The sequence below is a fragment of the Periophthalmus magnuspinnatus genome, chromosome 23 (assembly GCF_009829125.3).
Source record: "Periophthalmus magnuspinnatus isolate fPerMag1 chromosome 23, fPerMag1.2.pri, whole genome shotgun sequence".
Classification (NCBI taxonomy): domain Eukaryota; kingdom Metazoa; phylum Chordata; class Actinopteri; order Gobiiformes; family Gobiidae; genus Periophthalmus; species Periophthalmus magnuspinnatus.
Window position 1 is genome coordinate 16,945,585 of NC_047148.1, and position 26,736 is coordinate 16,972,320.

A 26,736-nucleotide genomic window follows, 5' to 3' on the forward strand; every position below is an offset into this window, starting at 1 on the left:
GTAAAGAAAATAGGACTTGAAAAGAATTCAGGATTTAAGATATTGCCTAAAGCAGTGCCCTTATTCCATTTGCATGTGCATGGACGTAGGACTGCTGGGGTAAAGGGTACTGTTTCCCCAAGGTCCAGTGCATTGAGGGTCCCTCACAAAGTCTGATATCCATTTTTCATAAGTGTAGGCCCAACAGGATGGTTTGTACCCAGGGCCCAGAATTTTGTGCTACACCCCTGTCTATGTGACCACAAAGTCTATTGACAGGTCCCGAGCTAAACTATATTGCTTTGTTAATAACCTTATCCAAACTAGTCAGAACAGAATGACAGAATGAGGAAGTCTGTGGTGTTCTGTTGTGTAACTGAAGCCTAATGTTTCAGAAAGATTATGAAGTTACTCTGTATATAGAGTTGACTGAAAAAATCTGAATGTCTGCTGCTGTAGAGATGATGATGATGATGATGACGCCCATCCAACCTACATGTAGCCATCACTGCTTAGACAGACATGAGTTGCCCTTGCTTTGTCACATGCTCAGCTGTTGGTCCCTGACCAGAGCAACACATGCTCCAGAAATAAACCAGTCCAGTTCCTCCCCAGTTACAACCTCCGCCCCCCATGGTTTCCACTCCACCAGTTTGCACACTCTCACAAATGTATACACTCTTATTTGTATTGGCTGCAATCATCTCTCCTGATGAGAATTCTAAAAATACATCAGTCTCGCTGACCTCGCAGCGTGTAATTGCTTTTTAGTTTGGGGGTATACCTACAGATAGGAGATACTTTATTAATCCCAAGGGAAATTGCAGTGCAGTCTGTTGCTCAGATTCAAATATTACATACATAAAAAAGAATCATTAGGTGTAAATACACAGTCAATGAATAAGTAGAAAAAGTGCTAAGGTGTTAGAGGCACTGACCAGAGCACTGTTTAGTATCATGAGCTGACTTAGGCTCCTCATATATGGGAACTAAGGACAGGAGCACTTGTGTGAGCACAATTTGAAGATATTAATAATATAATAGTACATAACTCTTATATAGCACTCTTTGTGACACTCAAACATGATTCCAGACAGATCAAAACAGAAAGACAGAATAACGTTTTCTGGCACAAATCATTCCAACATTCTAAAATTTCCTGGCTTTCTTGTCTTATTTGATATACCATGTATACATATATATAAATATGTCTTTTTTCCTGTATTTATAACTTTGACAAGGAATCTTTTATTTTGAATAGTTGAAGCCATACACTGCATTGCGTTTGCATAGTAAGCGGCAGTAAAGTGTCTCATTGGTAACCAGAGTTCTTACGCTTGTGTCCACCTGTCAGTCATTAGAAGAGCTATGCTGTCCATGTGACAACACTTACCCTCTGACCCTCACTGAGACAAGGGCACCATGGGGACACACCTCTGGGCTGTTTACTGGCACGTTTGGAGAGATCTTTGATGGCATTAAATTATTCCATCATAACTGTAATGAATGTGCTTTAAATTGATTAAAGACTTTCCAGATATTTGTAATCAGATCAATTAATGAGTAATGTCATTTTTACTTTTGAAAAGACTTGTAGATTTCAGGTTTATGACACATGTCACAGCTGAGGGTGGCAGGGGTGTCCAGCCAGGTGGAGGCCCTCACCTTTAACCCTTCTCACAAGTATGGCTTCAAACTATGCGGCCACTGGGATGTCAACAGTAATGCATAATGGCAACGGGTCTATGAATGTAGTCATTTCAGCTAATTAGCAGAGCTCATAGACTGACAATGATTAGCCTTTTGTGAGGAAAATTGGGCTTAATGTCATTGATGCCTTCTAGTGTGAAGAAGGAGGCAAAGCAAGTTTATTTGTATAGCACAGTTTGTACTCAAAGTAATTAAAAATGCTTTACAGATTAATCCATTGATTTTGTGCTGCTTATCTGAGGCCGGGTCGCGGGGGCAGCAGTCTAAGCAGGGACTCCCAGACTTCCCTCACCCCGGACACGTCCTCCAGTTCCTCCGGTGGGACCCCAAGGCATTCCCAGGCCAGCCGAAAGACATAGTCCCTCCAGTGTCCTCTTCCCCGGGGCCTGAACAGATGCCTGAGCCACCTTAACTGCTTCCTCTCAATGTGTAGGAGCAGCAGCTCTACTGAGAGCTCGGTCACATGGGATGCTTTACAGATTAAGAAAAGCATTAAAATAACAATATGATAAATCAAAACATATTCACAAATAATCATCATAACATAAACATTAAAAGAGAAGAGTGCAGAATAAAAACCTTTCAGTCATATGCACAGCTAAATAACCATTTTGAGCCTGGATTTAAACATTGTCAAATAGATGCCTCTCTCACATCTTCAGGAAGTAATAGTTATATAATAAAAAATAGATAAATCATATGAATAATAGTTAAAATGTTTCTTAGGTAAAATTTGGCTACTTCTATTTTAATATAATAATTGGAATACTCCTATTTCACATTCAAAACAATTACAGAAATATAAAATAACAAAAAAATGCAATGCAAATCTGACCAGTACCTGTGCATACGGCATAGAGTGGACTCAGACGTGAGTGGGGAATGCCTAGAGACATGCTGTGGATTGTGAGTTATGCCTGGCAGTTGGGTGAGGATGGATTCGTTTACACTCGCTCATGGCTTTCACAGTAATATTATCCGTCAGACAGCCCAACTTCAGTAAGCTCAAACTACTCTGTATAGGATCAACTATGAAATCAACAAAACAACAGACAAAAAACAGTTGTCTTTTTAACAAACTTGACAAATCTGAAAACTGTGACAAAATTTGCTCCTATACCTCCAATTATAATTTATTTTTGGTTTGCACATCTGGTTCAGCTCATTGCTTCTGACGTAGGTTGTTTATTTTCCTCCAACACCTTGTCGACCTCCTACACAGTCCACCTACATGCACAGCATGGATGCACACCACCAAGCACCAATAATATATTATTACCAAGCATAAACCAATCAAGTTCCTTACAGAGAGTGCCTCTGTCAGGTCAACACTATGTAGCAATCATAAACTCGTCATTTTGGTACATTCTTTCCATAACAAATTACTCTGTGGCCTGGCATTAAGTTTAGAACTGTTTACTTAATAGTAAATGGAGAACAGGCAAACAAACTTTTTTTTGGTTTTGTTTTAATAACATTAGTGTATAACTAGCATGTCTAAAAGTTTACTTACTCAACAATGCTGCCTACCATTCACTGTTTACTGTTTTGACAGTTTTGTCATTAAGTTGAGGTCCTTCAATAAACTTCGGGAGCTGAACTGAATTTGAAATCCTGGCTTATAAAAATGGGATGAATTCTGAATGTTGGAATGAAAACTTATTTTATTATTCTCTGACAATACCTAACTTGGATTTTGTGTCTTAATTGTCTTAATTACATAAAAAACTACACACATGAATTTATGAAAGTCATTTCCTAGCTTACCTTTCCTGTATTTCTTCTATTTTCACTTAGACCTCAAGTCTAAATGATTGAGGAGTAGTCTAAACAACTCTACAGTAATGGTTAAAAAGATGTCGCTTAAACAGCATGTTTCTCACTGGAGGAAGTTAAACCAAATGTGGTGAGATTTAAACAACTATTTGTCTAACATTGTGTGTAATCATGAAGCAGATCTTCACTATCTGAATGGAGGACTGACATCACGCTTCATATTAAAGTTGAGTGCAAATGTGCAAAATTCTAATTTATTTTTGTCACTTCAAAGATGATTAATTTTTACAAATGTATGTATATGTAAAAATCAAATCAAAAGTCAGATGGGTCATGTGTAGGTTGATTTCATTCTGTCTAATACATCCACATCACAGGACTAAAATCTGCAGTTGCCAGTTCAAAAGCTCCTCACATTCCTGCCACAGTGTGTGTATTATTTTATTTGCATTGCACTGGCATGAAATAAGTCTGATACCAATTATAGAAAATAAATGCATTACAGCTTGGCATAACCAGAGTGACCAGACAGAGATGTATAAGAATGTTGTCCTGTGACTTTTCCTTGGGACATCGCTGCTCTGATACTTGAGGGAGATCAGTGAAGTGTAGCGGCCGTGCTGGACTCTCTCCTCCTGCTCCAGGAGCTGACAGGAGCGGACAGCTGAGGGTAATCCTCGGCCAAGCAGATGCTCAGTGTGCTGATATGTAGGACATGCCAGCAGGTTTGATCTACCCCCTCTCCCTTGTAATGTGTCGAGAATGTGGTCTTTGGATCAGTAATCCTGGGCTCTTAGAGCGAGGGCCACAGAGGCCCTGAGTGTCAGCAACACATTCTACCCCCCACCCCAAACACACACACACGTATGCACACCCACACACACACACACACACACAAGCGCACACACACACACACACCCACACACACACACACACACACAAGCGCACGCACGCACACACACACACACACACACACACACACACACACACACACACACACAGGCAGCCGCATCAATGACACCTCCAAACTAAATATACCCCAAGTGACAGTGACAGGTGAGCAGTGTGTCCACAGACATGCACTAAGCACTGGGACGCAGGAGGTCACAGGGTCTGCAGTACAACTGTGGAAGAGAAGATAAAGTGATGTGTAGTGAAGTGGGGGCGTGGTCTGGGTGCCTAGATTCCCCCTGTATCCAAACTCACAGCCCACTTTGGGTCAGCCTCTGAAAGCCAGCTGGTCTGGCTTAAGAAGTTTTTATTTTTTAATGTTTCTTATTGGATACAAGGGATTGAGAAAGCAAACCCACAGCTGAGCTGGTGGAAGCCTTCCAGGTGAAGACAAGACATAACTGGTAGGTTACCCACACACAGGACTGTTAGGGAATTAAAACCTTTCATTCAAAGGCATTGTTATGTGAAAGTCAGCCAAGTGTGATTTTGTCTCTCATAAAAGAATAGTATTAAATTGTACAGTATGTTAATATGTTAATAAGCAGCTTACACCTGAATTAATAAATGCGTAGAGCAAGTATTGGATTAATCAACAACTTGGTCTGTATACATTTGTGTGTGGGTGTGTGTGTGTGGGGGGGTGTGTGTGGGGGTGTGTGTGTGTGTGTTAAAGTGTGTATTGTCCTCACAAGTCTGCAGATAAGTGGTGGTAATAGTCTAGGGTTAGCAAAAAAGGTGTATATAATAGTCTACAATATATTTATACAAAAACTGTTGTTTTTGGTTTGGTTCGCAAATCGGCTAGTTTTACAATGACATGAGGAAAGAGAAATTACCTAATTACTGTGTAATTCCAAGAGCTGCCACTTGGAGGCAGAAAAGCTCCCGAGTACATTTACTTGGCGCTTGATACAGAGCTGAATTGGCCAAACTGTTCTTGTAGCTGCTCGTGTAGTTCAGAAGAAAGGGCACAGTGGCAGTTGATAACAGCACGCTGGGTATGTTACTTTCCTGACTCTTTTTTGTTTTCTTTCGGCGCGTGCCCGTGTGGACTTTCAGGTGCTTGAGGCGGACACGAGCATCGTATGGACTGCCGCTGGACGGGCGCAGAGTTTTAGGAGTCCCCCAGGAGCGTGAGCGCAAAGGTAAGCGTGGACCGGAGGAGCGCAGTTTGGGAGTTGTGTGACGCATGTCTGATCTACTACAAAACAACAGAGAATCAGTAAGGAATACTTCTGATCACAAACAAGAAGTGCTCATCTCAAGTGCTCAGTGTGTCAGTAATCCTGGCCACGCACAGAAGTTGACTGCGTGAGGAAAAAGTTATTCTAGATGAGCATGTAGCACGAAGTCCTTGTCGCTTTGATTTTTTACGTCGGAAGCCTTGATTTCCTATTAGATCCTGAGCGGGATTTTTCAGCAACAACTGGCGAGGCCTAGAACTGTCCCGGAACACAACATTGTAGGAATTTACACGCCTGGACGTTGAAGGTAGAGCTATTATTTGAGCAGACCCACCCCATTAGATTATTACTAACGTGTAATAGATAATGAGCTATGATTACCTGGTTTAATGAACTTTTAAGTAGAGTGCATGTGAGTGAACAAGTAATGTCATCCTTCTTTGGATATTTTTAGATCAATGGGCCGATTTCCTATTACCTTTATGATCTTTAATATCATGATGTTTGTGAGGGATCATAACGTTTTATTCATCTCTAAATCACACTCGTAAATTGTGTGTGGGTGAGCTATAAGCTTCATTGGATGCCTGACTCACTGTCAAAATGGGATATCCCTAAAAACAAACCACACCATTAGATCAAGTTACCTGTGTAAATGTGCTGAGATAAACACTTTAAATTCTATGACTTAATAAATGTAAATGGACATTTATATGATGACTCATTACCCACCTCTTTTGGGCAGTTGCAAGAATTATTCCATGCCAGTGCACGCAGGGTGTGTTTTGCCCTTGTGCACAATGGCAGTAAGCTCTGGTGAAAGTGGGGATCAAACCACCAGTCTTCAGGTAAATTGGCAAATGCTCTATCTGCTACTGTCAGTAAAACGTGACATCAAAATTTGCTTTGCTGCTCAAGCCTGTCGTCCAGACTCCAGTAGTTTTAGGCTTATATGTCTTACTATGGTGTTATCCTGAATGATGTATCATTGAACTATTAGTCTTATTCCCAAGGGTGATATACATCAGAATGTTTTTCTCCACACATCAAGTCTGATCAGACATAGTGCTGTGCTCGTGTTCAGGGCTAAGACACAAGGCAGCTTGTGTGGCAGCTAGACCTTAAAGCTAACACATCTGTGCTCAGCCTGAAACGCCTCTGATTGTCATGTAGTCCTGTCAAGTTGATTTTAGAATTTGTTTATGTTAATGTTATTTTGACTTATACTGTACATTTGATTAGAACGATCATCGTCATTGTTTAAATTGTGATTTCAAATACAGGCCCAAGAAGCATTGAAAAGCAAAACAGCGTTCTAATAACTCCTCAAGCTGGAATAAAATCCTTGTAAAGAATTTAATAGACATGTTAAAATGCAGTTGTACAACTGACACTGTCAAATAGTGCTACTATCAGCTTTCTAGAATTGTTAATATATTTCTAGACTTGTTAATATATAAAATTGTAGTTTTGACTAAACAACAGCAGAAAATATAACTAGCTTTAATTCCAGTTGTCTAATAAATACCACTCCTCCAATGTGACAACAAACTTTATGACAACAAACTTTATGAATGAAAGTGAATGGGTCATAAACAGCTAGTTGTTTTAATTTTTTTACTTAGTTTGAAAATATTTATATCAGTACAATATTGTGACCACTGTAATTGCAGCCATTGATTTACCAAACCAACCAAATAATCTTGAGTTCACTAATTACTACTAGCTTACTTCTTCATAAGACTTTCTTGTGAGACGGTGAACAATTTGGTATCCACTAAATGAGCTTCACTAATATACATCTGGTAAAGGACTTCAGCTCTTGTGTGTGCAGGATACCAAGTGTTTAGTGAACATTGAGTATTTTTATCCAGTTACTGTGTACATTACTTTCCACCTCTGGTTGTCCACTTATTTTATTTACTCCCACAGCCCAAGTGCCGATCAGAAATGTTCATTTGGAGATAAATTGAGTTAACACAGCCATACCTATTCATAGTGAATTCTATACATCGATATTCCCAAGTGCAATTAGTGGGCACCAGTGACTGCATTAAGTACCACCATCCAGCGCTTCTTTTATCGATCTCAGAGTTAGTTCCTGGTACAGATTGTAAAAAGGTCTTATCTTCCTGAAAATGGGCCGTACAGTTGGATGTGAAGTGGCTCTCAGGGGGGCATTCCCAGCTGTTGACCCACCAACTGTTCACTGCCTTTCTGACAGACATGCACCCCTCCCCCCTCTTTACCCCTCATCTATGCATGTGCTTGTCCTGCCAAAGAATACAAGGGCACTGCCACATGCCACCAGTGGGGCAGCTTGCACACACAGAATGTGCAGTGCATACATGAGAGGGGCACAGTGGTGGACGGGCACTCGCTGTGTGTGCTTGTGTGTGTTGGAAAATAATTGGACTTGCAGAGACATTGTGAGAGCAGCTGAGGACTGAGATGACTGAGTTATGTTTGATGCTTGTTCTTTCTGTCTGTGAACCAGAAAACTGGCGTATTGTTGGTTGGGGTAAAAAGTTCACTCTTTTATTTTTGGAGATCTTCTGTTGTATGTGGTGTCTAATAATAGTATGGAGGCTTGTGCTCGGTGGAGTTTTGCTGTCACACTGCAGAAGATCAAACTTTGCATTAAGTAACTCAGAAAGACGTGACTCACAAATACTTATTATTATTACTTATTGATATTTGCAGAACTCACGGCCCTCAGCTGGCCTGTAATTCAAACATGCTGAGTGTGTTCGTCTGCTTGCACTAAATTTATACTGTGTGGATTCTGGCACCGTTTTCCTGAAGGTCCGCTCAGATGTTGAGTGACTCAGACTCTAGATATTCTTGTAATGCTCTCTGAGGTACATGTCTTTACTTGCTGCATGTTGATCATATCATTGTTGACCCAATTAAAACATCTGATTTCCTGTCAGAAAATGCGTACATTCAACTTTAGGTTACTTTAAAACCATGTGTTTGGTGCTGTATTCAAAAGGCATGAGTCAAATGGCATGTCTGGAGACCATGCGTCAAATGAAGCAGTGTGCTTAACTCAACACACACATGTACAGTATGCTTGTTATGTACATGCAGACTTGGAAAAACAAACATTAAAACAGGGGTCTTCATGTCCAACTATTAAGGCACTAGTGTGTTTTTGTTTGCTCTACCTAATCTTAGTGTCACAGATGGTTTTATTTACAGTTTCTTATAATCATACAGTGGTTATCTACCTAGATGATCTGTATCAGCATGAATGAGAAATGTAACAGGGAGCACCAGTGTAATTTTGCTCTTTTGTTCAGAGTACAAACTTTCGCCATCTTGCATCTGACATGTCAAGCGCCTGAGGGCTGACACCTCCCGGAACCAAATGTGTCTTTCTTTGCCCTGTTGCAATGACAGATCTAAGCTGCCAAGAAAACCTGTCTGTTTGTGTTTGTGTGTGTCTGTCCGAGTGTTGTGAACATCCAGTTAACTTGGAGACTCAAGCTCTTAAGCTCCACTTGAGGAGCAAGACACAGGTCACATGGCACTGAGGTGCATCTCACGCACTACAGGTAGTCCCTGGAAGAGGGATTTCTGATCCCTCCTTTCAAGACAACAACGTCCTAGACGTTACACGGCCATAACGATAGATAATACTGCCATGTTGTAAATATTAGCTTTGTTCAGCTAAGGGAGCATAGGTACAACATGCAGACAAATGACTGATTAATGATATTTATATGATTATTATTTTATACATATATATGTTTTCATTATCAAAAAATCTCATTTACATCATTGACCACTCCTGGAAACAAACAAAATAATAATAATCAATTTAAAAATGCATTTATTAAAACGTTCTTTGTGTTCATTGACAAAAACAGAGGATCCTATTGGTTTAATAATTTATATATTATATAAATATAGTATAATTTTTTATAAGGGCCCTAACTTTACAAATTACAGGTAGCTGTGGATGTACTTTTATAATGTACTTTTTATATGTAATGTCTGATAGAGCCAATCGCAGTGTGGTCTTTGCATTTAGACATGTTTGTTCCCCCCAAGGAAGCTGGTACTGGGTGTGTCAGGAGGATGCAGCAACAGTGAATGGAGGCGCATGCAAAGGAACAATACGTAGCCTGTCTGTGCGTGCAGATCAGTTTAACTCTGCAGTATAGCATGACACATTTATACACGCGATCCAATTTTGGTAATTAACTGCTGTGTTTATACATGTTTGATGGTTGTTCTCTACTGTTTACACAAGCTCTTTTTAGTAAAGAGGGTAAAGAGAACTCATCATCCTCAGAAATCGGACACAGACACTTACACTCACACTCATGATGTGGTAGAATAGCTAATATTAAACTTTTGTTTTTTGTCCCCAACAGACAGCAGCAGTTTGGACATTAAAAGTGATCAAGTGAAGTTCTACAGCTGGAAGTTCAAGAAAGAAGAAGTGAAAGCTAAAAGGATAAACAAACAGAAAATCAAACTACAGTGAAGATGGGGAGAAAAAAGATTCAGATAGCGCGGATAATGGATGAACGGAACAGACATGTAAGGAGATATCTGAACTTCAAAAATCTCATAGTGACACATTGTAGTTCCTCTACTGATGATGTCATGTCATATGACCCTCACCACTGACTGCCTGCAACAATGAGTAAAACTTTGTGTGGATGCCATTTTGCAAAGCAATGTCCTACAATACATTTAAGTTTAAGAACCTTGCCGTAACATTGTAGCTTCAAGCTGTTTATTGTCACTACTTTTGAATGTGTGCATTGTCATAAAGAGCATCCACTTCATGCGGGACAGCATTTGTTCTCTTCCTGTTATGACAGGAAATGCAGGCACATATGCTTCCTGACCCTTCAGTGGGGCCGTACCGACCTCCACAGACTCAGGGAAATACACACATCGTTTGAAATTACTATTTGTTTGTCAAATGAGTCATCGTCTCATCAGCTTGTCAACCCGGCAAGATGTTTTGAACCTTCTGAAGGTTTTTAAGCACATTCTTTATACAAAGATATTCTTATCCACACGTCCACCAGTTCACATATGATTTCATAGTGAAAAGCATTTAGGTACCCCATGTGAGCTACATTGACTGATATTGCCCCTCATCCTATTTGTTTCCTGTAGGTGACCTTTACTAAGCGCAAGTTTGGTCTCATGAAGAAAGCCTATGAACTGAGCGTGTTGTGTGATTGTGAGATAGCCCTCATCATCTTCAACAGCACAAACAAGCTGTTTCAGTACGCCAGCACAGACATGGATAAAGTCCTGCTCAAATACACTGAGTACAACGAGCCTCACGAGAGCAGAACCAACTCTGACATTGTGGACGTAAGTAACTCCAGCACACACCTGGAAGATCTAATGCTTTCGAGTACTGCAATACTACTGTACTACACTCTCGCTTCTGTAGCATTCACTTATATAATGGTGTTAGATGAAACAACAACAGAGTTTGCCTCTGTGGGCTCACGCTGCCGTGCATTCTTGTGTGTTTAAAACATTTTAACACATTTTGCTCTAGTCTTCTTGGCAGACAATTGGTAACAAGATGAGTGCAAAAGTTTCTATCATTAACAAAACAACCACATTAACTTTATGCCTGCAGTCAGTATACAGTATTGCAATTTTTAATAGTATGTGTATAGTTCAATGATGATAGCAATGGAAAGTAATTCTGAACACTAATTTCAGTATTGGTATTTTACACTGTGACCTTTGACCTCTTCTATGTCATGTTGAAATGAAGGTGCATGTGTGACACATGTACGTGGCTCTTGCAGTGGATGAATACACATGCCTCCAGTACTGTTTGTACCTGTGCTTTTGGGCCCACGCGGCCCACCACATGGTCTCTTGGGCTTCCCCGTCAGAACCAGGCTTATGCCTTCTCTAATCGCTTGTAATCTATCAAAATCCTATTTAGCTTGTTACTATAATCTGTGCAGGCAGCCTCCTATTGCACTGTATGCTTGTACTGTTAACAGACGGATATTTACTGCTGTTAACTTGTGTAAACTTGTGTGTCTGCACCTTTACCTCTACATGACATCCTCCCCTCACTCTGTTTCCCTTTCCTATGTTTCACAGCCTCCTTCCTTTAACCCTTCCATAGTTCCATGCCTTAAGGGTTGTCTTATTCATTTTTCTCTTTTATATATATATATATATATATATATATATATATATATATATATATATATATATATATATATATATATATATATATATATATATATATATATATATATATATATATATATACATACATACTTTTTCTAAACATTCAGCTCCAGTTTGCTCTCTGTTTGAGCCTTAAACTATGTTTAACCAGACTGTTGTGTGTAGCCTTTCAAAGTCATGTTTTAATTGTGGTTATGCAGTGGTACAAAGCGATGGAGTAGAGGAGTAGAACATGTTTTGGCCCTTGATGCTGATGCCTTAACTTTGAGTAATCATGTTAGAAGTAGAACATAATGAGGCACACAGTAGTGAGCCTGTGGTATGAAGTCTGCAGTGGATTCACGTAACTGTGAAAACCCTGTACCAATGAAATGTCTGATAGACACAGTTTGGTCGCACAAAGGCCTCTTTGTCTTGGTCATCTTTTTCTGCTCATGTGGTGTGTGTGTCTTTTCAGGCTACAGGCCAAATCGGCATCACTTTGTTGAGTTGTGTTCATTTAGCATGTAAACTTGTAGCTGTTTTTAGCCAGGTTCTGCATTCCTTTACTTTTACTGTTGGCCTTATTTTACTTTAACTTGCTCTTGCTGTGTACACGTGTATACATGTGTTGATGCAGTGCCTTGGAAAGTGTCTTTAGCCATAAGAGACGTTCTCTATGAGGTTGGTTTTCCAATGTTTCTTTTAAGTTTTCAGGATGGATTTTGTCAGTACTGTTTTACACACATGTGTTGCTCCACGTTGTCTCAGATTAGTCGCAGATGAAGTTTCCAAAGGTACACACACACAGACACACACATATGCTTGCGGAGTGAGTCCAGTTCCTTTGTGTTGGCTGAGATCCCTCCCTCCTAAATGGCTGGAAACCGGTAGTGTGCTAAAAATAGCACAGAAGGCAGCTAAGAATAGCCATGACGGGCTGTGAGTGTGTGTGACTGTGGTTTGCCTCTGAATGAGACATGTGTGTGTGCTGAAGGAAAATAAAGAGGAGAAGCAGCAGAAGGCTGAGTCGTCCAGTCTGAGTTCCCCTTTCCCACTGACCAGAACTACCTCAACTCACCACACAGGGACCGCCTTTTTCCTTGCCACCCTTTTATGGCCTTACGCTTTACAACAATAATAGCGAGAATTAGAAGGTTGCTATTTAGTTAATGTTCATATTTTTAGATTCATGTGATTAATTTTTATTTTCCTTTTACTTATTCACACTAGATAGCAACAATACAGATTATTGTTTCATCATATCATTGTGACCCAAGAAGCTACCGGTCTCTAAAAGAAAAACTCTCTCTCCATCCATTATAACTCTGTCTTTGTTAATGCGTCGTGACTATACGCATGTAATACACCCTCAGCCTTTTCCTTTATTTTTATCCTTGTACTGCTAATATAATACATATGATATAATAGGTACAACAATAAGAGAGGGAAATAACAATAAACAAAAGTTACTACAGTATGGTATGAGGTGTAACACAAAATATATGTCTATCTTAATAATCTTTCAGTTTCAGGGTTATGTGTTTTAGAATAATGAACTACAGAATTAACTTCAATGTTATATTACTTATAATATCGTTTATATTTTTTGTTTGTCATACCAATAAGGTGTGTTTTCCATATTCTTACAAAAGCCCTATCTGGTCCCTGCAGTGCCACTGAAATGTTATGGTAAATGGTAGACGGTCACATTTTTATATAGCGCTTTTCCACCTTCAAGCCACTCAAAGCTCTTAGGCACTCAAAGCGCTATGAGGTCTTTTCGTTATGACACTTGGCTGGAGTTGTGGTAACACCTGATGTGGAGGTGATGGAGGATAAGGCGCCTACATCTGAGAGCTAGAACAAGTACTGGAACAATGAAAGGTGTTTTATTAACATGAATAAAGTCCTCCTTTTTACTAGAGTCAGATTTGTGATTTTAATAAGTAGGTCAGCAGAGTTTGATAGTTTCAGTTATGGGAGCCAGACAGACAGGTTGTGAGGGAGGAAGGCGCACACATGCAAAAATAGCCTTCTACGGCCATCAGCGCAGTAGCTAGAGCTGCATTGGTGGTGGTTGAGACTGCCCCTGATCCTGAACCCCCCTCCACCCCCCCTCCCCCATTCTCTGGAGCTAAACAGGTGGACATGACTGGGATAACAGCAGTGGGCCAAATGTTCTGTCCCCTGTGTGAGTGATAGGCCTCAGTGGTCCGGTGACTGAGCACTCTAATGGACTGTGAAGTGCTGAACCAGGCCGCCCAGAGCCAAGCCACATACTGTACAACTCACAGTCTGCAGTCCCTCTGACCTGCTCTCAACTTCAGCAACTCCTTTTATTCACTTATATTCTCCTACTTTTTTACCTTTTTTACATTTTTGTAAATCCCTTTTATGTGAAGCTTTGGTAGACAAAAAAAAAAATAAATGTCGTTTTGGATAATCATGTGTGCTCAAATAGCACCCCCCAGTGGTTGACACAGTCTATTAAGTCTATTAAAGTGTATCATAGCAAGAAGTCAATAAACATTTATGTTATATTTTTACAGACACTGCGTAAAAAGGGCTTAAATGGCTGTGACAGTCCGGACATTGAAGCGGATGACTCTGCTGGTCAGAGCCCAGAGTCTGAAGACAAGTATCGCAAAATTAATGAGGATATTGACCTCATGATCAACAGACAGAGAATTTGTGTATGTTATTCTCTTTGATAATAGCTTTAGTATTACAGAATCAATCAAAGTCAGATCACATTTTTCTGAAGTAAATTCCCTTTTTGTTTCCAACAGGCTTTGCCCTCCTCCAATTATGACATGAGTGTGCCGATGGGTGGTAACCCCAGTGGACTACTGTACCCTCATCCTGCCATCGGGGGGAGTGGTTTGGGGAACCACAACCTGCTGCCTCTGTCCCACTCATCTTTGCAGAGGAACAGCATGTCTCCTCAGCGGCCACCAAGCACTGGGAACACAGGTATGGTCACAAAAACTCTTGTTTCTTTTTTGTTCAGTTTTTTCCTATAGAAGAAAAGTAAATTACTCTGTTCATTTGGGTTTAGGATTGATGAGCTCAGAGCTGGTCTCCAATGTTGGTAAGTCTTTTCTTTAAAATCCACTTCAAGAACACTTTACTTTATTGGCTTTTTTATATGTTTGGTGATATTTGATTGTAGTCTTTTCTTTCTTTTTTTTTTTCTGAGCAGTAAATGGTAACTATAACAGTCACTGCCCCTCCCCGGGACTGCTGTCACCAGGGAATCTGCAAGACAAGAGTCCACCATCAATGAGCATGAGCCGAAAGCCTGACCTACGAACTCTGATGCCCCCTTCCAACAAATGCAACAACATGCCAACTATTGTAAGTAGGAATTGTGAAACTTTTTCTTTTGTGCTTTGTTTGGCATGAGATAATGATGTTGTGCACTTTAATGCTATACCAAAAGTGTGAGGATTTTGATCAGATGCTGGTAAGTTTTTGCTCACTGTATTGTCTAGAGAAAATATCTTTTAAGAAATGTATTTTATGTTTAGGAAAACTATTTTTAAATTTCTTAAGGATTTCACCTAAATTGTCATTCTTAATGCTTCTCAGAATCAAAGGATAAATCACTCCCAAACGGCCCAGACACTCAACACTCCTGCTGTGTCTCTTGCGGCGCCCAATTTAGCTGGACAAGGGATGGGCGGGTACCCCTCCTCACTTTCCTCTCCTTATGGAACAGGTACAACAACACCTATTAATAATAATGATATAGCAACTTACACCCAAAGGGCCTAAAACACTTATGTCACATGAAATACTTACATAATTATGTTGTTTTTCTGTTTAGTTTTTAATGAATGAAAGTATGTGTTTTGTTTTCAGAGTTTTCGCTAGGAGGTGAGCTCTCCTCCCTGTCTGGTTTTGGTAGTCCAGGACTAGGGTCTGTAACAGGTTGGCAGCAGCAGCAGATCCAGAACCTGCAGCATTCAGCACTGGGACACATGAAGTGAGCACTAAGCCAGCAAAGTAATTACACAATATTATCATTTTACAAACATAAATAAACAAATACATTTTTGTCTTTCAGTAACTTATGTCAGAACTCCAACCTCAACCTATCATCGACTCAGCAGAATCTTCACATAAAGTCTGAGCCGGCCTCTCCACCCCGGGACCGCAGTGGTGGGATGGTCACCAGTGCTCTAGGGGCTTCAAGCGCAGGATACAGCCGTGGCCCAAACGACTCGGGACGCTCTCCAGGTGACAGTGCGTCCAGCTGCGGCAGCTCGTATGAAGGCAGTGAAGACCGAGATGATCACCATGGAAACGACAGTTTCCTGCTGCGGCCTTTGTCCAGTCAAGACGAGCAGCATAGCCCTTCAGTGAAGAGGATGAGGTTATCAGAAGGCTGGGCCTCATGATGGAGCTGAGCTCCAGAGGAGACGAGGGTGTTACTCAAGTTACCTTATAGTGTTATTATCAATATAATATTCTTGTATTGTGTGGGTGTGCTTTATGTGTAATGGCATCATGTATGTAGCAGGGCAGAAGAAAAGTTAGTCCGGTTCTGTGTAAACTTGTACTGTAGAAAAAAAAAAAAGACATCCAAGAGCAAGCGAACGATGCACATTTAACTATTGGATTTTGCATATTTATACTAACTAAGAAGTGAAGATGTATGGTACTCAGGATGCTGATGCTACTGGGAGAGAACAGACTACTCACACAGTCCAGGTGTGTATTTTGTACTTCTGTGCAAATACATTAATGAGAGCGATTTTTGTTAGAAAAGATTTTTGAGACTGAAACATAAGAAAGAAAGAAAGAGTAAGTAAGAGAATGACAAAGAAAAGGATGGACTGGACTCAAGGGTTGGAAGTGGTGCAAGAAGTTTTAATAAGAGAATGTTTTGTTAGTATGTTGCTCAAAATAGATTTAAAAAATGAATCAATTAATATGAAGATGGTTTAACAGTAAAGTGTTACCTTCAGAGCCATGTAAGCAAAGTGAGATTAAACAACAGATTCAGATGGACTCACAGATCTATAGATACTGATAGCTTTGCATGATCTAGCAGAGTGAGGATTGCACTCCAAAAGCCATACCAGACAACTTTTATGTGTTACTATTTCTATTATTTGCAAATGAATAGTTTGATGTGTACAGCAATTAATATAAATTCTATGATGGGACAAGCAGGTGCACATATTTTTTTATATCTACAAATGATCAGGGAAGTTAACTTCTTAGCTCACATTAGGACATTTTTTTGAAAAAAAAAAACCATATATTTATTTTTTATCTGAAAGATTAAAAAAATTAATTCAAAAAATAAAAATAAATTTGCCGTTCTCAGTAAACAGAGCTGTAGTTACATTTTTATAGACTGACAGTTAGGCTCAAAGGGCACCTGGCACTAATTTCATTTACAAATAATACAGGAAGCTTTTTCTCATAAAACACAAACAGTATAATTATTCTGTGCCTTGTATGACTCTGGGTCCGACACTGGCCACTTGTACCAACCATCTTTGATGAGGATGTATGTTTGTTTTTTCTGAGACATGACGTGGCTGGGGGTTGCTCACATTTGAATATTTTGGTTTTAAAACTGTATATTTAGATTCATAACCCCTGGCCACAGCTGGCTGTCTGTAGAGTTTATCTGAGACTAGATCCCCTGACTCAAACGCCTGCAGCTGTAGTTTGGCCGACCTGTATAGGTGGTTATAAGCTGACTTTTTTGTTTTTGTTTTTTCTCAGTTGATTGTGTTCACTGTAGAGCTCTTCCAGGTGAAGCGAGCAGAGCTCAGGAGCTCCGATGGGTTTGGTGACTAAAGATATGATTGGGAATCAGTGGAGTCTATTTGATCATAGCTGGACTTTACCTGTACACACGTACCTCAAATGCCCTCATGTATTTATGTGTCCCCAAATTTATTCTGTTTAATTTAAGTTTTATTTGATTATATTTTTGCTGACAGTGAATGTCATATGCTCTGTAGTGCTTCTAAAAACGATTAGTTTATAAAATATAAAGATAAGCGTTTGTTAGCGGCATAAGCTGGACTTTGTCGCCACCTGGAGACAATGTTTCTTGGAAAAAAATGCACCTTGTCACTCATTCAAAAATCATGTACAGCAATTTCCTCTTTCACGTATATGTATTTGTATTTGCAGAAAAAAATATACCGGCTCTGTTACAAATAGTTTGGTGAGTTTGTCATTCTTCTTGTTTGTCTAATTATTTGTCTATAATAGACTATGCCCCAAACCCTGGATTTAACTTACAGAGCGGCCCTAATGTAAAACTACAGGCAATATTTCTGTTTCCAAAAGAAGAATCCAGCAGCAGTGTTGGGCAGTAAATAATTACAAAGTCGGGGATTTCTGTAATTACTTTATTTACTTTATTAGTAGCGCAGTAATGTGACTAGTTACAGTTAATTTAGATTACAGTTACTTGCCCTGGTAACTTTAGTTTAGCTTTTTCCAAAAAAGCGTCAAATCCATAGAAATGAAGAACAACAGAAAGTGTAAAGAGCGTGTGAAGAATGTATGCTCCAATATGATGTATGTTTTCACTTATAATAATCAATTATATTAGTAAGTAGTAGATTGAGGACTTTTAGAAGGAGTGATCAGGAGTCAGTTTTAGTTTTGTAAATGATCTGACCAACAGTGCGGAGCAGTAAACCAACTGCAAAACTCAGTAAGAGCTGAATTCACGTGTCGCGCAGTCATTCCAAAAACAACCACCAGAGGCCGCACATCTCACTGCACGACATCCACGCACAGCTGTGGTGCACTGATGCACTACTACTACTACTACTACTATAACTAGTACTACTACAACAACAACAACTGCTACTACTACTACTACTACTACTACAATAGAGAATAGGCAACAGAGAACACACAAATTAACTCTTTATTAAGTCAAATATTCTTAAATTTAGAGTAGAAGAAAGGGACATTTCCGTGTGCTGTTTTCCCACACCTCTCTCAGGCACAGAGTTGTTTCTGTGTCTGGTGTTCGCTGTGGAATGCTCTACACCAGGACATCATATTCTGTAGCTCTATTGTTCAGTTGAAAAATATGTTGCTCAACAAAGTATTTGAGCGATACAGAAAAAGTGAGCAACATTAATGTATTATGTGGTAAGTGTTGTATAGAAGGACATGTATTACGGGAAACATTTTTTTTTGTTTTTGTTTTTTAGTGACCTCATGTTATGATTAATAGCTGACCATCTCAGTGACTGGATATCTTCAGTTTGTTGAAAGGGGCAAAAGACATGGACTTCTTCATGTCCCTGTTCACCCAGGAGTTGCCTTAACTTTCTTTAAGTCTTCTATGGCGAATGGAGGACATGCTTGTATATTTTTGTAGCATTGGTAATGTCCACAGATTGTTGGCAAGCCTGGTGCAGGACGCCTGGATAAAGGGCGAAGGGCTTGACACATGAAGCGACTGGAGGCTCAGACCAAACAAGCCCTAAAGATTAGACACTAGACACAACACATACAAACAACTTATTTAAAACTCACTATAGCTTGTGAATCTTAAATGTTTATACATTTAGTATGTGGTGTGTATGTGAGTGTTGGTGGTGGTCAGAGGGGCCAATGGTGCAGATTGGCAGCCTCTCTTCCACCAGTCTGCCTCAGGGCAGCTATGGCCAGCTTATCACCACTGAGTATGGGATGAATGAATAATACACCAAACTGTAAAGCAAATTTGAGCATCTGGGAAAGCGCTGTACACCAATATATTAAAGCATTATTATTATTATTATTATTATTATTATTATTATTATTATTATTATTATTATTATTATTATTATTATTATTATTATTACATATGCAGTTACTGACACATATGGCCCCAGCTTCATCTACAGCCTACTCTAGTAAATGATCCAAGAAGTCTACAAACAGTATCATATACACTATTACCTATTTCCCTCACTAATAATGTTCCACATGTTTAGTTACATCCTACTTCCATTACAACTTACTTACTCGCTTGTATTTACTCAACTTACAGAATGTGGTTTGTTTTCAACAACTGTTAACCAGTAGTCATATTGTCAAACAAGTCTGACCAAATATCTATCGCCCTTTATGTGTTGTCTCTGACAAATGCTTTGCACTGTCTGTTGTACCATTCTTAATCCAGCTCAAACCAGTTTCTGTTTATCAGTCAGACAGAAGCAGCCTGTATAGTAGAAGCCAAAACATTATCCATGTGACCTCTCTCATCTCTTGTGTATGTGGGACTTGCCATGCCTTTGTTAGTGTTGTGTGTGCACTGCCCTGGGAGACCAAGTGCACTGAAAGGTACGTTGTAACAAAACGAACTACACACTGAAGTTGTAGACATGCTCTAGTTAATCTTCAAACAGGTTATTTCCATTATCAAAAATAAAATATAAATAATAGCTAAGATCCCTGAGATGTTTTTGCCAAGGCCCTAATGGAATAAATATGACAGTGAAATATCATCATAGTGAACACAGCAATTGCACTTGTGCAGTGCACGTTACATTTGGGATGCACAAAAACTCAAGTCACTCAATGTGCACATATTTTAGTCTAGTTATTGCCTTTTAGCACCTCTGAGTTGCCACTTGATTCTGGTCAGAAGTTAGCTTTAGCTGGTGTTAGATACGATTCCCAAAGCCCAGTTAAATCTATAAACATAGATCTTCAACACCATTTCAGTTGCAGTCATTAGCCGTTATATGGACACATGCTGCTTGAACAAAACAGTTGCAAAGCAAGATTTTTCTGTAATTATGAAAGAATGAATCCAATTGGTTTGACACTTCTCGGTCTACTGGAGGAATTAGGTCAGTTGCTCATGTGAGCACTGTCCTACATCTGGCCGACTGCGTCTGCTGCAGCTCAGACAGAAATTATAGGCAAACGGCATCACGCAGAAAGATGCATAGAGGAAGAATGTATATGTGTCCACATCAATGATTTACTTTATAAAATAAATCTTTATTTATAAAAATTGATCATGATAACAATAATATAATTCACAAAATGGAAGAAACGACAACAAGGTATAAGAAAAACTAGTGCAAAAAATCACATACAAAAATATATTGCACTTGGTATTGTGAAGTATTAGGAAGTCTTGTTTAAAATGTTTTAAATATTCATTCAATTTGATATATTTATCTGTAAACATGATATTTTATGCTTTGATATATTCTTATAAAGCACAAAGCTCTTTGATTTTTCATTTCTTCACCTATAGTCCAGCCTTAAAGCCCTACTCAGTTTGGTTCCTGTGGTTGGCTGGAGTTGTGCTTTCTCTAGACCTTGTCAACATTGTTCCCCAAGCAACACATTAGATACTCTTTAAGTGCTTAAGATGGTCATTTATGGAAAACAACGACTAAACATTAATCTCACGAGGCCTGTTTCTGCTGCTTTACACTGCTGTTTGTTCAAAAAAAAGGTTTGGCATCATCCTAAAATTTATACCACTATCTCAAACAAATGAGCATAGAAAACATGTAGCCCATTGTGAATGTGCCATTATGATTTAAAAGTAGTAAAGTATTTGTGAACAGTCTAGCATATAAAGCTGAATAAAACATCCACAGAAAACAGTAATTACGGTATGTGCAAATCTCATTGTAAGGCAGACATCCCACCACTGGGCAGCTTGTCCTAGTGATGTCAGAGGACGGATGGAGAGGATCCAGTGTGGCTTCAAATCCCTGGTCCATACATCACTGGTCACCAAATACTCACTTTGACCGTCCTGGCACGAGGAGGGTGCAGTCTTATTTATGGTGATATGTGATCAACAGTTTGTACAGAAGCAGTGTTCCTGCTCCGCTCTCAGCGGGACGGGCATGTGTCAGGCCTCCTCACATCAGAGCTTCCACACTCCTCCACTGGAGCAGGGTACGGATCCACCTTAACCACAGACAAGTCCAGAGTTATTCTCACTAACCATGATTTTTATTTCTTCTTCATGCTTAACATAGTAAAGGGCAAACCCTATAGCTGCCCTATTGCCCAACACATCCTAAAATGAACTCTTGGTTATAAAGGCAACTCATATGATATTTCAAAGATTACATTCAGCATACTCTCAATGTAATACTTAAAGTACAGGCAGAGTATGTGAGTATATTTACAATAAAAAATTTGAACATTTACTTGCAGATACTGTACTGATTGCTTTTCATATGATGTCTTAATATGTGACATGTCTTTTTCTATTTTGAGAGTAAAACGTGTTTACTCAGTCTGTGTCTACATATAAGTACATGAGGGCGTGCACTGTACCTCAGAGTAGAGTGGTGGGGGCAGATATCTGAACTCTGTGATGTAAGTGAGTACAGAGGCAGGGTCCTCTCCCCCTGAGTCATGCCTATCACAACCACGCAGGCAGTCCCTCCTGTGAGACTCTGATATGGCCAGATCGCTGTAACTTGGAGGAGCTGCCAAAGTATTACAGAACAGTTAAACATGTTCTTACTGTGCAGAGAGACAGTGAGACACGTGTTTACTTACCCTCAGGAGGGTCTGACAGGCCCAGCCAGCTCATAGTGCTGCAGTTGCTGCTGATGCTGGATGTACGTGAAGCAGAGGCATAAAGAGGTATGGTCCCGATCACCAACGGTAATGAAAGTGACAAATTTAGCCCCCCAGGAATGTCCACATACACCTGCAGGACAGATATGATTAGTTTGTACTAAACCAGGGGAATTCTGAGACAGCAAGATGACAAACTGATCCAAAAAGTTCCAGTACAAAACCACTAAAGAAATAGTTTGAATATTTGCCTTTTGAACACTCACCATGAGTACATACTCCACTTTGATGATGGGACAGTCCAGGATGGAGGGAGACACAGGAGGGATCTTAAGCATTTTCCCTTCCCAGCTCTGGCTCTTGCCCTGAGGTAGAGGATCTCCTCGCAAATTGGACACCAATTGCTGAATTTCTTTGCCCTTGCCCTTGGCATAAAACGTCTGCGTCTGATAGAGTGCTGCTTTAGGAACCACAACCCGGGATGAGCAGTTCTCCACCTCAGCAAAGATCTGGATGGACTCACCTTAGAGAAAGGGGAGAAGATATCAGTCTGACAGACTGAGAGGGAGGAGATGGAGAGGTGTGAGTTGTGAGGAAGATCTAGAGAGGAGTGCAAAGTGGTGAGTGCAATCTCTACCTGGTGTGTATCCTTTTCTCTCTATCTTAGCACTGAGAGAAATGGGTCCTGACGCACAGAACCAACAGCACAGCGTCTTCTCCTTGGTACCTGCCTGTGGAGCCTGCACACACACAATCATCACTTTAAATCCTGGCATTCCTTAAATAAAGTCATGAGCGCAGTCTGCCTACCAGCAGAAGTGGAGTGTTGATGTCGATGTGTTCAAACACAATGAACTCTTTCTTGGCTTTGACAGGGAGCAGCCATGGCCGGTGCAGTTCAGCTTTCACCCAGTACTTCACGCTACCATGCTTCCCTTCAAAGGAAGTGGCCAAGGCCCTAAAGTCAGGGAGGAAGGGTGGGGAGGAACAGTATGAGGACGTGTGGGTGGTCTGCGGCCTTGTCAATGCTCTAACATTCATTGCTAACTACACAACTGTTAGTGAGTATATATTTACATCTGAGGCAGGTTGAAGCTGAATGCAAACTCATGCAACCCAGGGTGCAGAACAGTCAAGCCTTCCTCTGGACAATCTGCATCTGAAACAGCAATATTATATTTTAACTACAACAGTGCTCACAGTGCTAACACACACCCCCAGCCTTGCTCATCCCATATTTATTGAGAACACAAGAGACACGGACAGAAAACCATCACAAATTATTCTGTGAAAATGCAAAGTTTTTATTTTAAAATACATTTTAAAAATACAAAAATAATTGATTCTTTGACAAATGTTGTAGTGTCAGAAACTTTGCATCACAGGGACAAAATATTACTGTCAAACTTTTCAGTTATATAATTATAATCATACACATAATACTACACTGAACAATACTTTTCCATAAAGTACAACATGTAAACATTTACATTTCAAAACCACACTATAAGTACGTTTAGAGTATTGAAGAAAGCCAAACAGAAACTGCACTGTTTACATTTTAAAAACAAAACACACATATATTTATATCTTTGTCTTGTCAACTTATCAACATTCAACACCATGTGAGGAAAAAGAAACACCTCTAGCTATTTCCCACATTTGTATTGCTTAGTTTCTTGGCTGTTAAGATGTCTACAGGCTATAAATATGTATAAAATGTAGGCCTGCATATATGTAGCCCTGTAGATTAAATGTCACTCAGACCAAAGGAAAAGCCGGCTGACCAGTATGAGGCCTATCGTCTGAACTGTCTGCATCTGACAGAAATCAACTACAGGCCTACAAGAAGTGTGTATGAACATAGTTAGGCTTTATGTGTGTATGTGTGTCTCAAAACGTGCGCGTGAGCGTGCATCTGACAAGTCACCGGAGGCGAGCAGGAGCAGACCGGTATGAACCAGACTGAGCAGCTTCCTTTGGCTGGAAACTCCGACGCACACATCACAACTCAACCTCCCATTGGAAGAGACGCAGCACGAAATTCAGCTCGAGTTCCTATTGGCGCAGCTCGGCCAGCCCCTGCCCACTTCAGCCAGGCCATGTGGTGAGAGGCGTGAGGTCCCGGGGACAGGGGGGTGTAGAGGGACCAGCGAGAAGGCAGGTACGAAGCTCGCACGCAAACCAGCACTTGAGTCAGGCGAGGATGTCACAAAACACCTGCTACACCCTGTGTTTACCAGAACTGCGCACCCCAAAGCGCAGCTCACCAATAACACACTACAAACTGATGCCCTGCCCAGTGTGAGCACATAGACGTGCGTGGCTTCACATTTGATCCTTTATAGCTATAGTCTATGTGGCCTTGTAGGTCTAGAATAGATTATTTAAGATTTTGCTGTTAACTTCTGAAAATGAAACAGACATCCCATCTTGGCCTATAGTTTCAGAATCAGAATTTAAATAACACGAACGGAATGCAATTTGCTTATTAACTGAGCTATTTGACTGTGCTTTACAAATGCGGTCCAGGTAGGAAGTGGTTTCAGAGTTAGACAACAGCTGAGAGCCGCTGTTCAGCTGCATAACACTCACACACAGTGAAAGAGCAGTGTGGTCCTCCCCCTCCCTCCTCCTCTCTGGCACTTTCTGAACAGGTTTGAACCGCTTCTAACAAAGGGAGTTGCCTGAATAGCTGTTTAAGATGTAAACTGGGGAAGTGGATTGAATTCGATGCTGGTTGAATTTGTGTTTACCAAACACCATCTTAAGACAGACTTTCGTGTCTTAAAAGTCCGATATATAGATTAGTTCAAACTAGTTACTGCCAGACAGACTGATGCTGGATGTGCAGTGGCGATAAGAAAAGTAGCACGTTAGACAAGTTAGGCCCAATAGTGGGGATCACATTAAACTAATGTTAATCAGGTCCTGCATAAACACTAAGGAGCCTATATGTCCTTTGTCAGCCTGATGCGGGGCATCTCATATCAGCTGTTGCATCAGCACCACTTAACAGCTCGGTACCCCGAGGCTTTAGGATAGTCAGGCTGATGAGGACCTGTGTGCCTACTGTATATGACAAATATGTTATCAGTTCTCTCCCTTATAAACATGTAGGGCTTTTTGTGCAGGGAATATCATGTAGGCCTGCATCTTCTTGAGTAGGTCTATGGCTATAGATATTTCATCGTTCTGCTAGAAAAAGCATACCGAAAACAAAGCTACTTATGACGGCAGAATGCAGCACATTTGTTGGATGCCTAATAATGTAATCAGCCTGAACCATCAACCCCCATGTTGTTTTGTTTGCTGTTGCCACGACTGCAGCATCTGCAGCTTCAGTAAAACTTTGTGCAGACTGTGTCCTGCTGCTTACCTCGATCCTCTCCGATCAAGGTGTCACAGTGATGCAGGTACTCCACTTCCTCCGTGTAGTTCTGAGTATACGCCGTGTTGGCTCCCGCATTGCGAGACTCAGTCCATCGCACCTTGGCCACTCCTCTGGCCGTGATGTCCAAACTCTTTACCCGGACATCACCCGTGACCTCCACCACCACGCGCCCTGACACCAGGTCCCCGCCGGAGTAGGCAGGCAGGTTGTGCTCATTCAGAGTGTCGAAGTAGATGGCCAGAGCGCGGACCTTGCCTAGCACCATGGCGACAGGCCTGTGTGAACAGCTGATAGAGTCAAAGGAGGATGAGGGGGTCCGGCCCGGAGCCCGCAGTGCAATATGCGTCAGCGCTCATCTGGATCCGCTGACGGCCTCTCTCTATGTGGACCTAAAGTTTCCTGTTACAGCGCCTCTCCTCCGTGTCAGGGAGTATTCTGCCCGTGTAACTGTAAAGCTCTCCTCTTAAAAACCACGAGCATCTAACTGCGCACGCGCAGACCGGCCGGTCTCAAGCTCAGCCCCTGCTCCATTACGCATCACTATTCACTCTCTCACATAAGAGTCACTGTGTGAACAGTTCAGGATCATGGGAAGGTTTTTTTTTCTTTTTAAGGATTTAACTAAGCCTACTTTCAGATGCTCTTATAGCGTACTTCATACGATTAGTATAATTTAATTTGGTCAAATAATGTTTTGTGCCCATAACTTATATCTTTAAAAAGCTAGAGTGAAACGGACAGACCTACATTATTGTTTTCCACAAATGCTGTTTTTAAAGGGGACATTATGTAAAACCTTTTATGAGCTTACCCTGTTATAACAGTGTTCTCTCATCGTTATTTCAAGTGACTCAAGCATGTCCTGTATGTTCAGATGTTTTGAGTGCTCAGAAAAATTCAGTTTCACATAATCCATACCTGCTCTTAAATGACTTGAATATTCAAAAAAAAATCAGACTCAGAATCATACGGTTCAAAAATTTCACATGGGCATTTTTCAACAATAAA

The 26,736-nt window shown here is 40.5% G+C and overlaps 2 protein-coding genes across 3 annotated transcripts in view; one reads left to right on the plus strand and one right to left on the minus strand.

Moving 5' to 3' along the window:
* LOC117391813 (arrestin domain-containing protein 3-like) overlaps positions 1-26,175 on the minus strand; it is a 53,725-nt gene extending 27,550 nt beyond the window's left edge. The window contains exons 1-8 of one of the 2 annotated variants that reach the window (XR_008649228.1): positions 25,714-26,175; positions 23,412-23,493; positions 23,145-23,292; positions 22,972-23,074; positions 22,601-22,857; positions 22,314-22,467; positions 22,086-22,240; positions 21,283-21,710 (exon numbers count right to left, since the gene is read on the minus strand). Coding sequence is in view for 1 of the 2 variants with exons in the window: in XM_033989728.2 (XP_033845619.1) it covers positions 21,633-21,710; positions 22,086-22,240; positions 22,314-22,467; positions 22,601-22,857; positions 22,972-23,074; positions 23,145-23,292; positions 23,412-23,493; positions 25,714-25,993 (1,257 nt within the window). In the remaining variant the exon portion in view is untranslated. Of the gene's footprint in view, positions 1-20,756; positions 21,711-22,085; positions 22,241-22,313; positions 22,468-22,600; positions 22,858-22,971; positions 23,075-23,144; positions 23,293-23,411; positions 23,494-25,713 lie in introns of those variants that run through there. The other variant, XM_033989728.2, reaches the window with a different exon arrangement.
* LOC117392139 (myocyte-specific enhancer factor 2C) lies at positions 4,633-17,977 on the plus strand. The gene is made up of 11 exons (XM_033990130.2): positions 4,633-4,820; positions 5,479-5,564; positions 9,989-10,157; positions 10,749-10,952; positions 14,336-14,479; positions 14,576-14,759; positions 14,845-14,877; positions 14,989-15,143; positions 15,378-15,507; positions 15,651-15,774; positions 15,856-17,977. The coding sequence occupies exons 3-11, from the start codon at positions 10,104-10,106 to the stop codon at positions 16,187-16,189; spliced, it is 1,362 nt and encodes a 453-aa protein (XP_033846021.1). The 5' UTR covers positions 4,633-4,820; positions 5,479-5,564; positions 9,989-10,103; the 3' UTR covers positions 16,190-17,977.
* Positions 26,176-26,736: the final 561 nt, after the last annotated feature.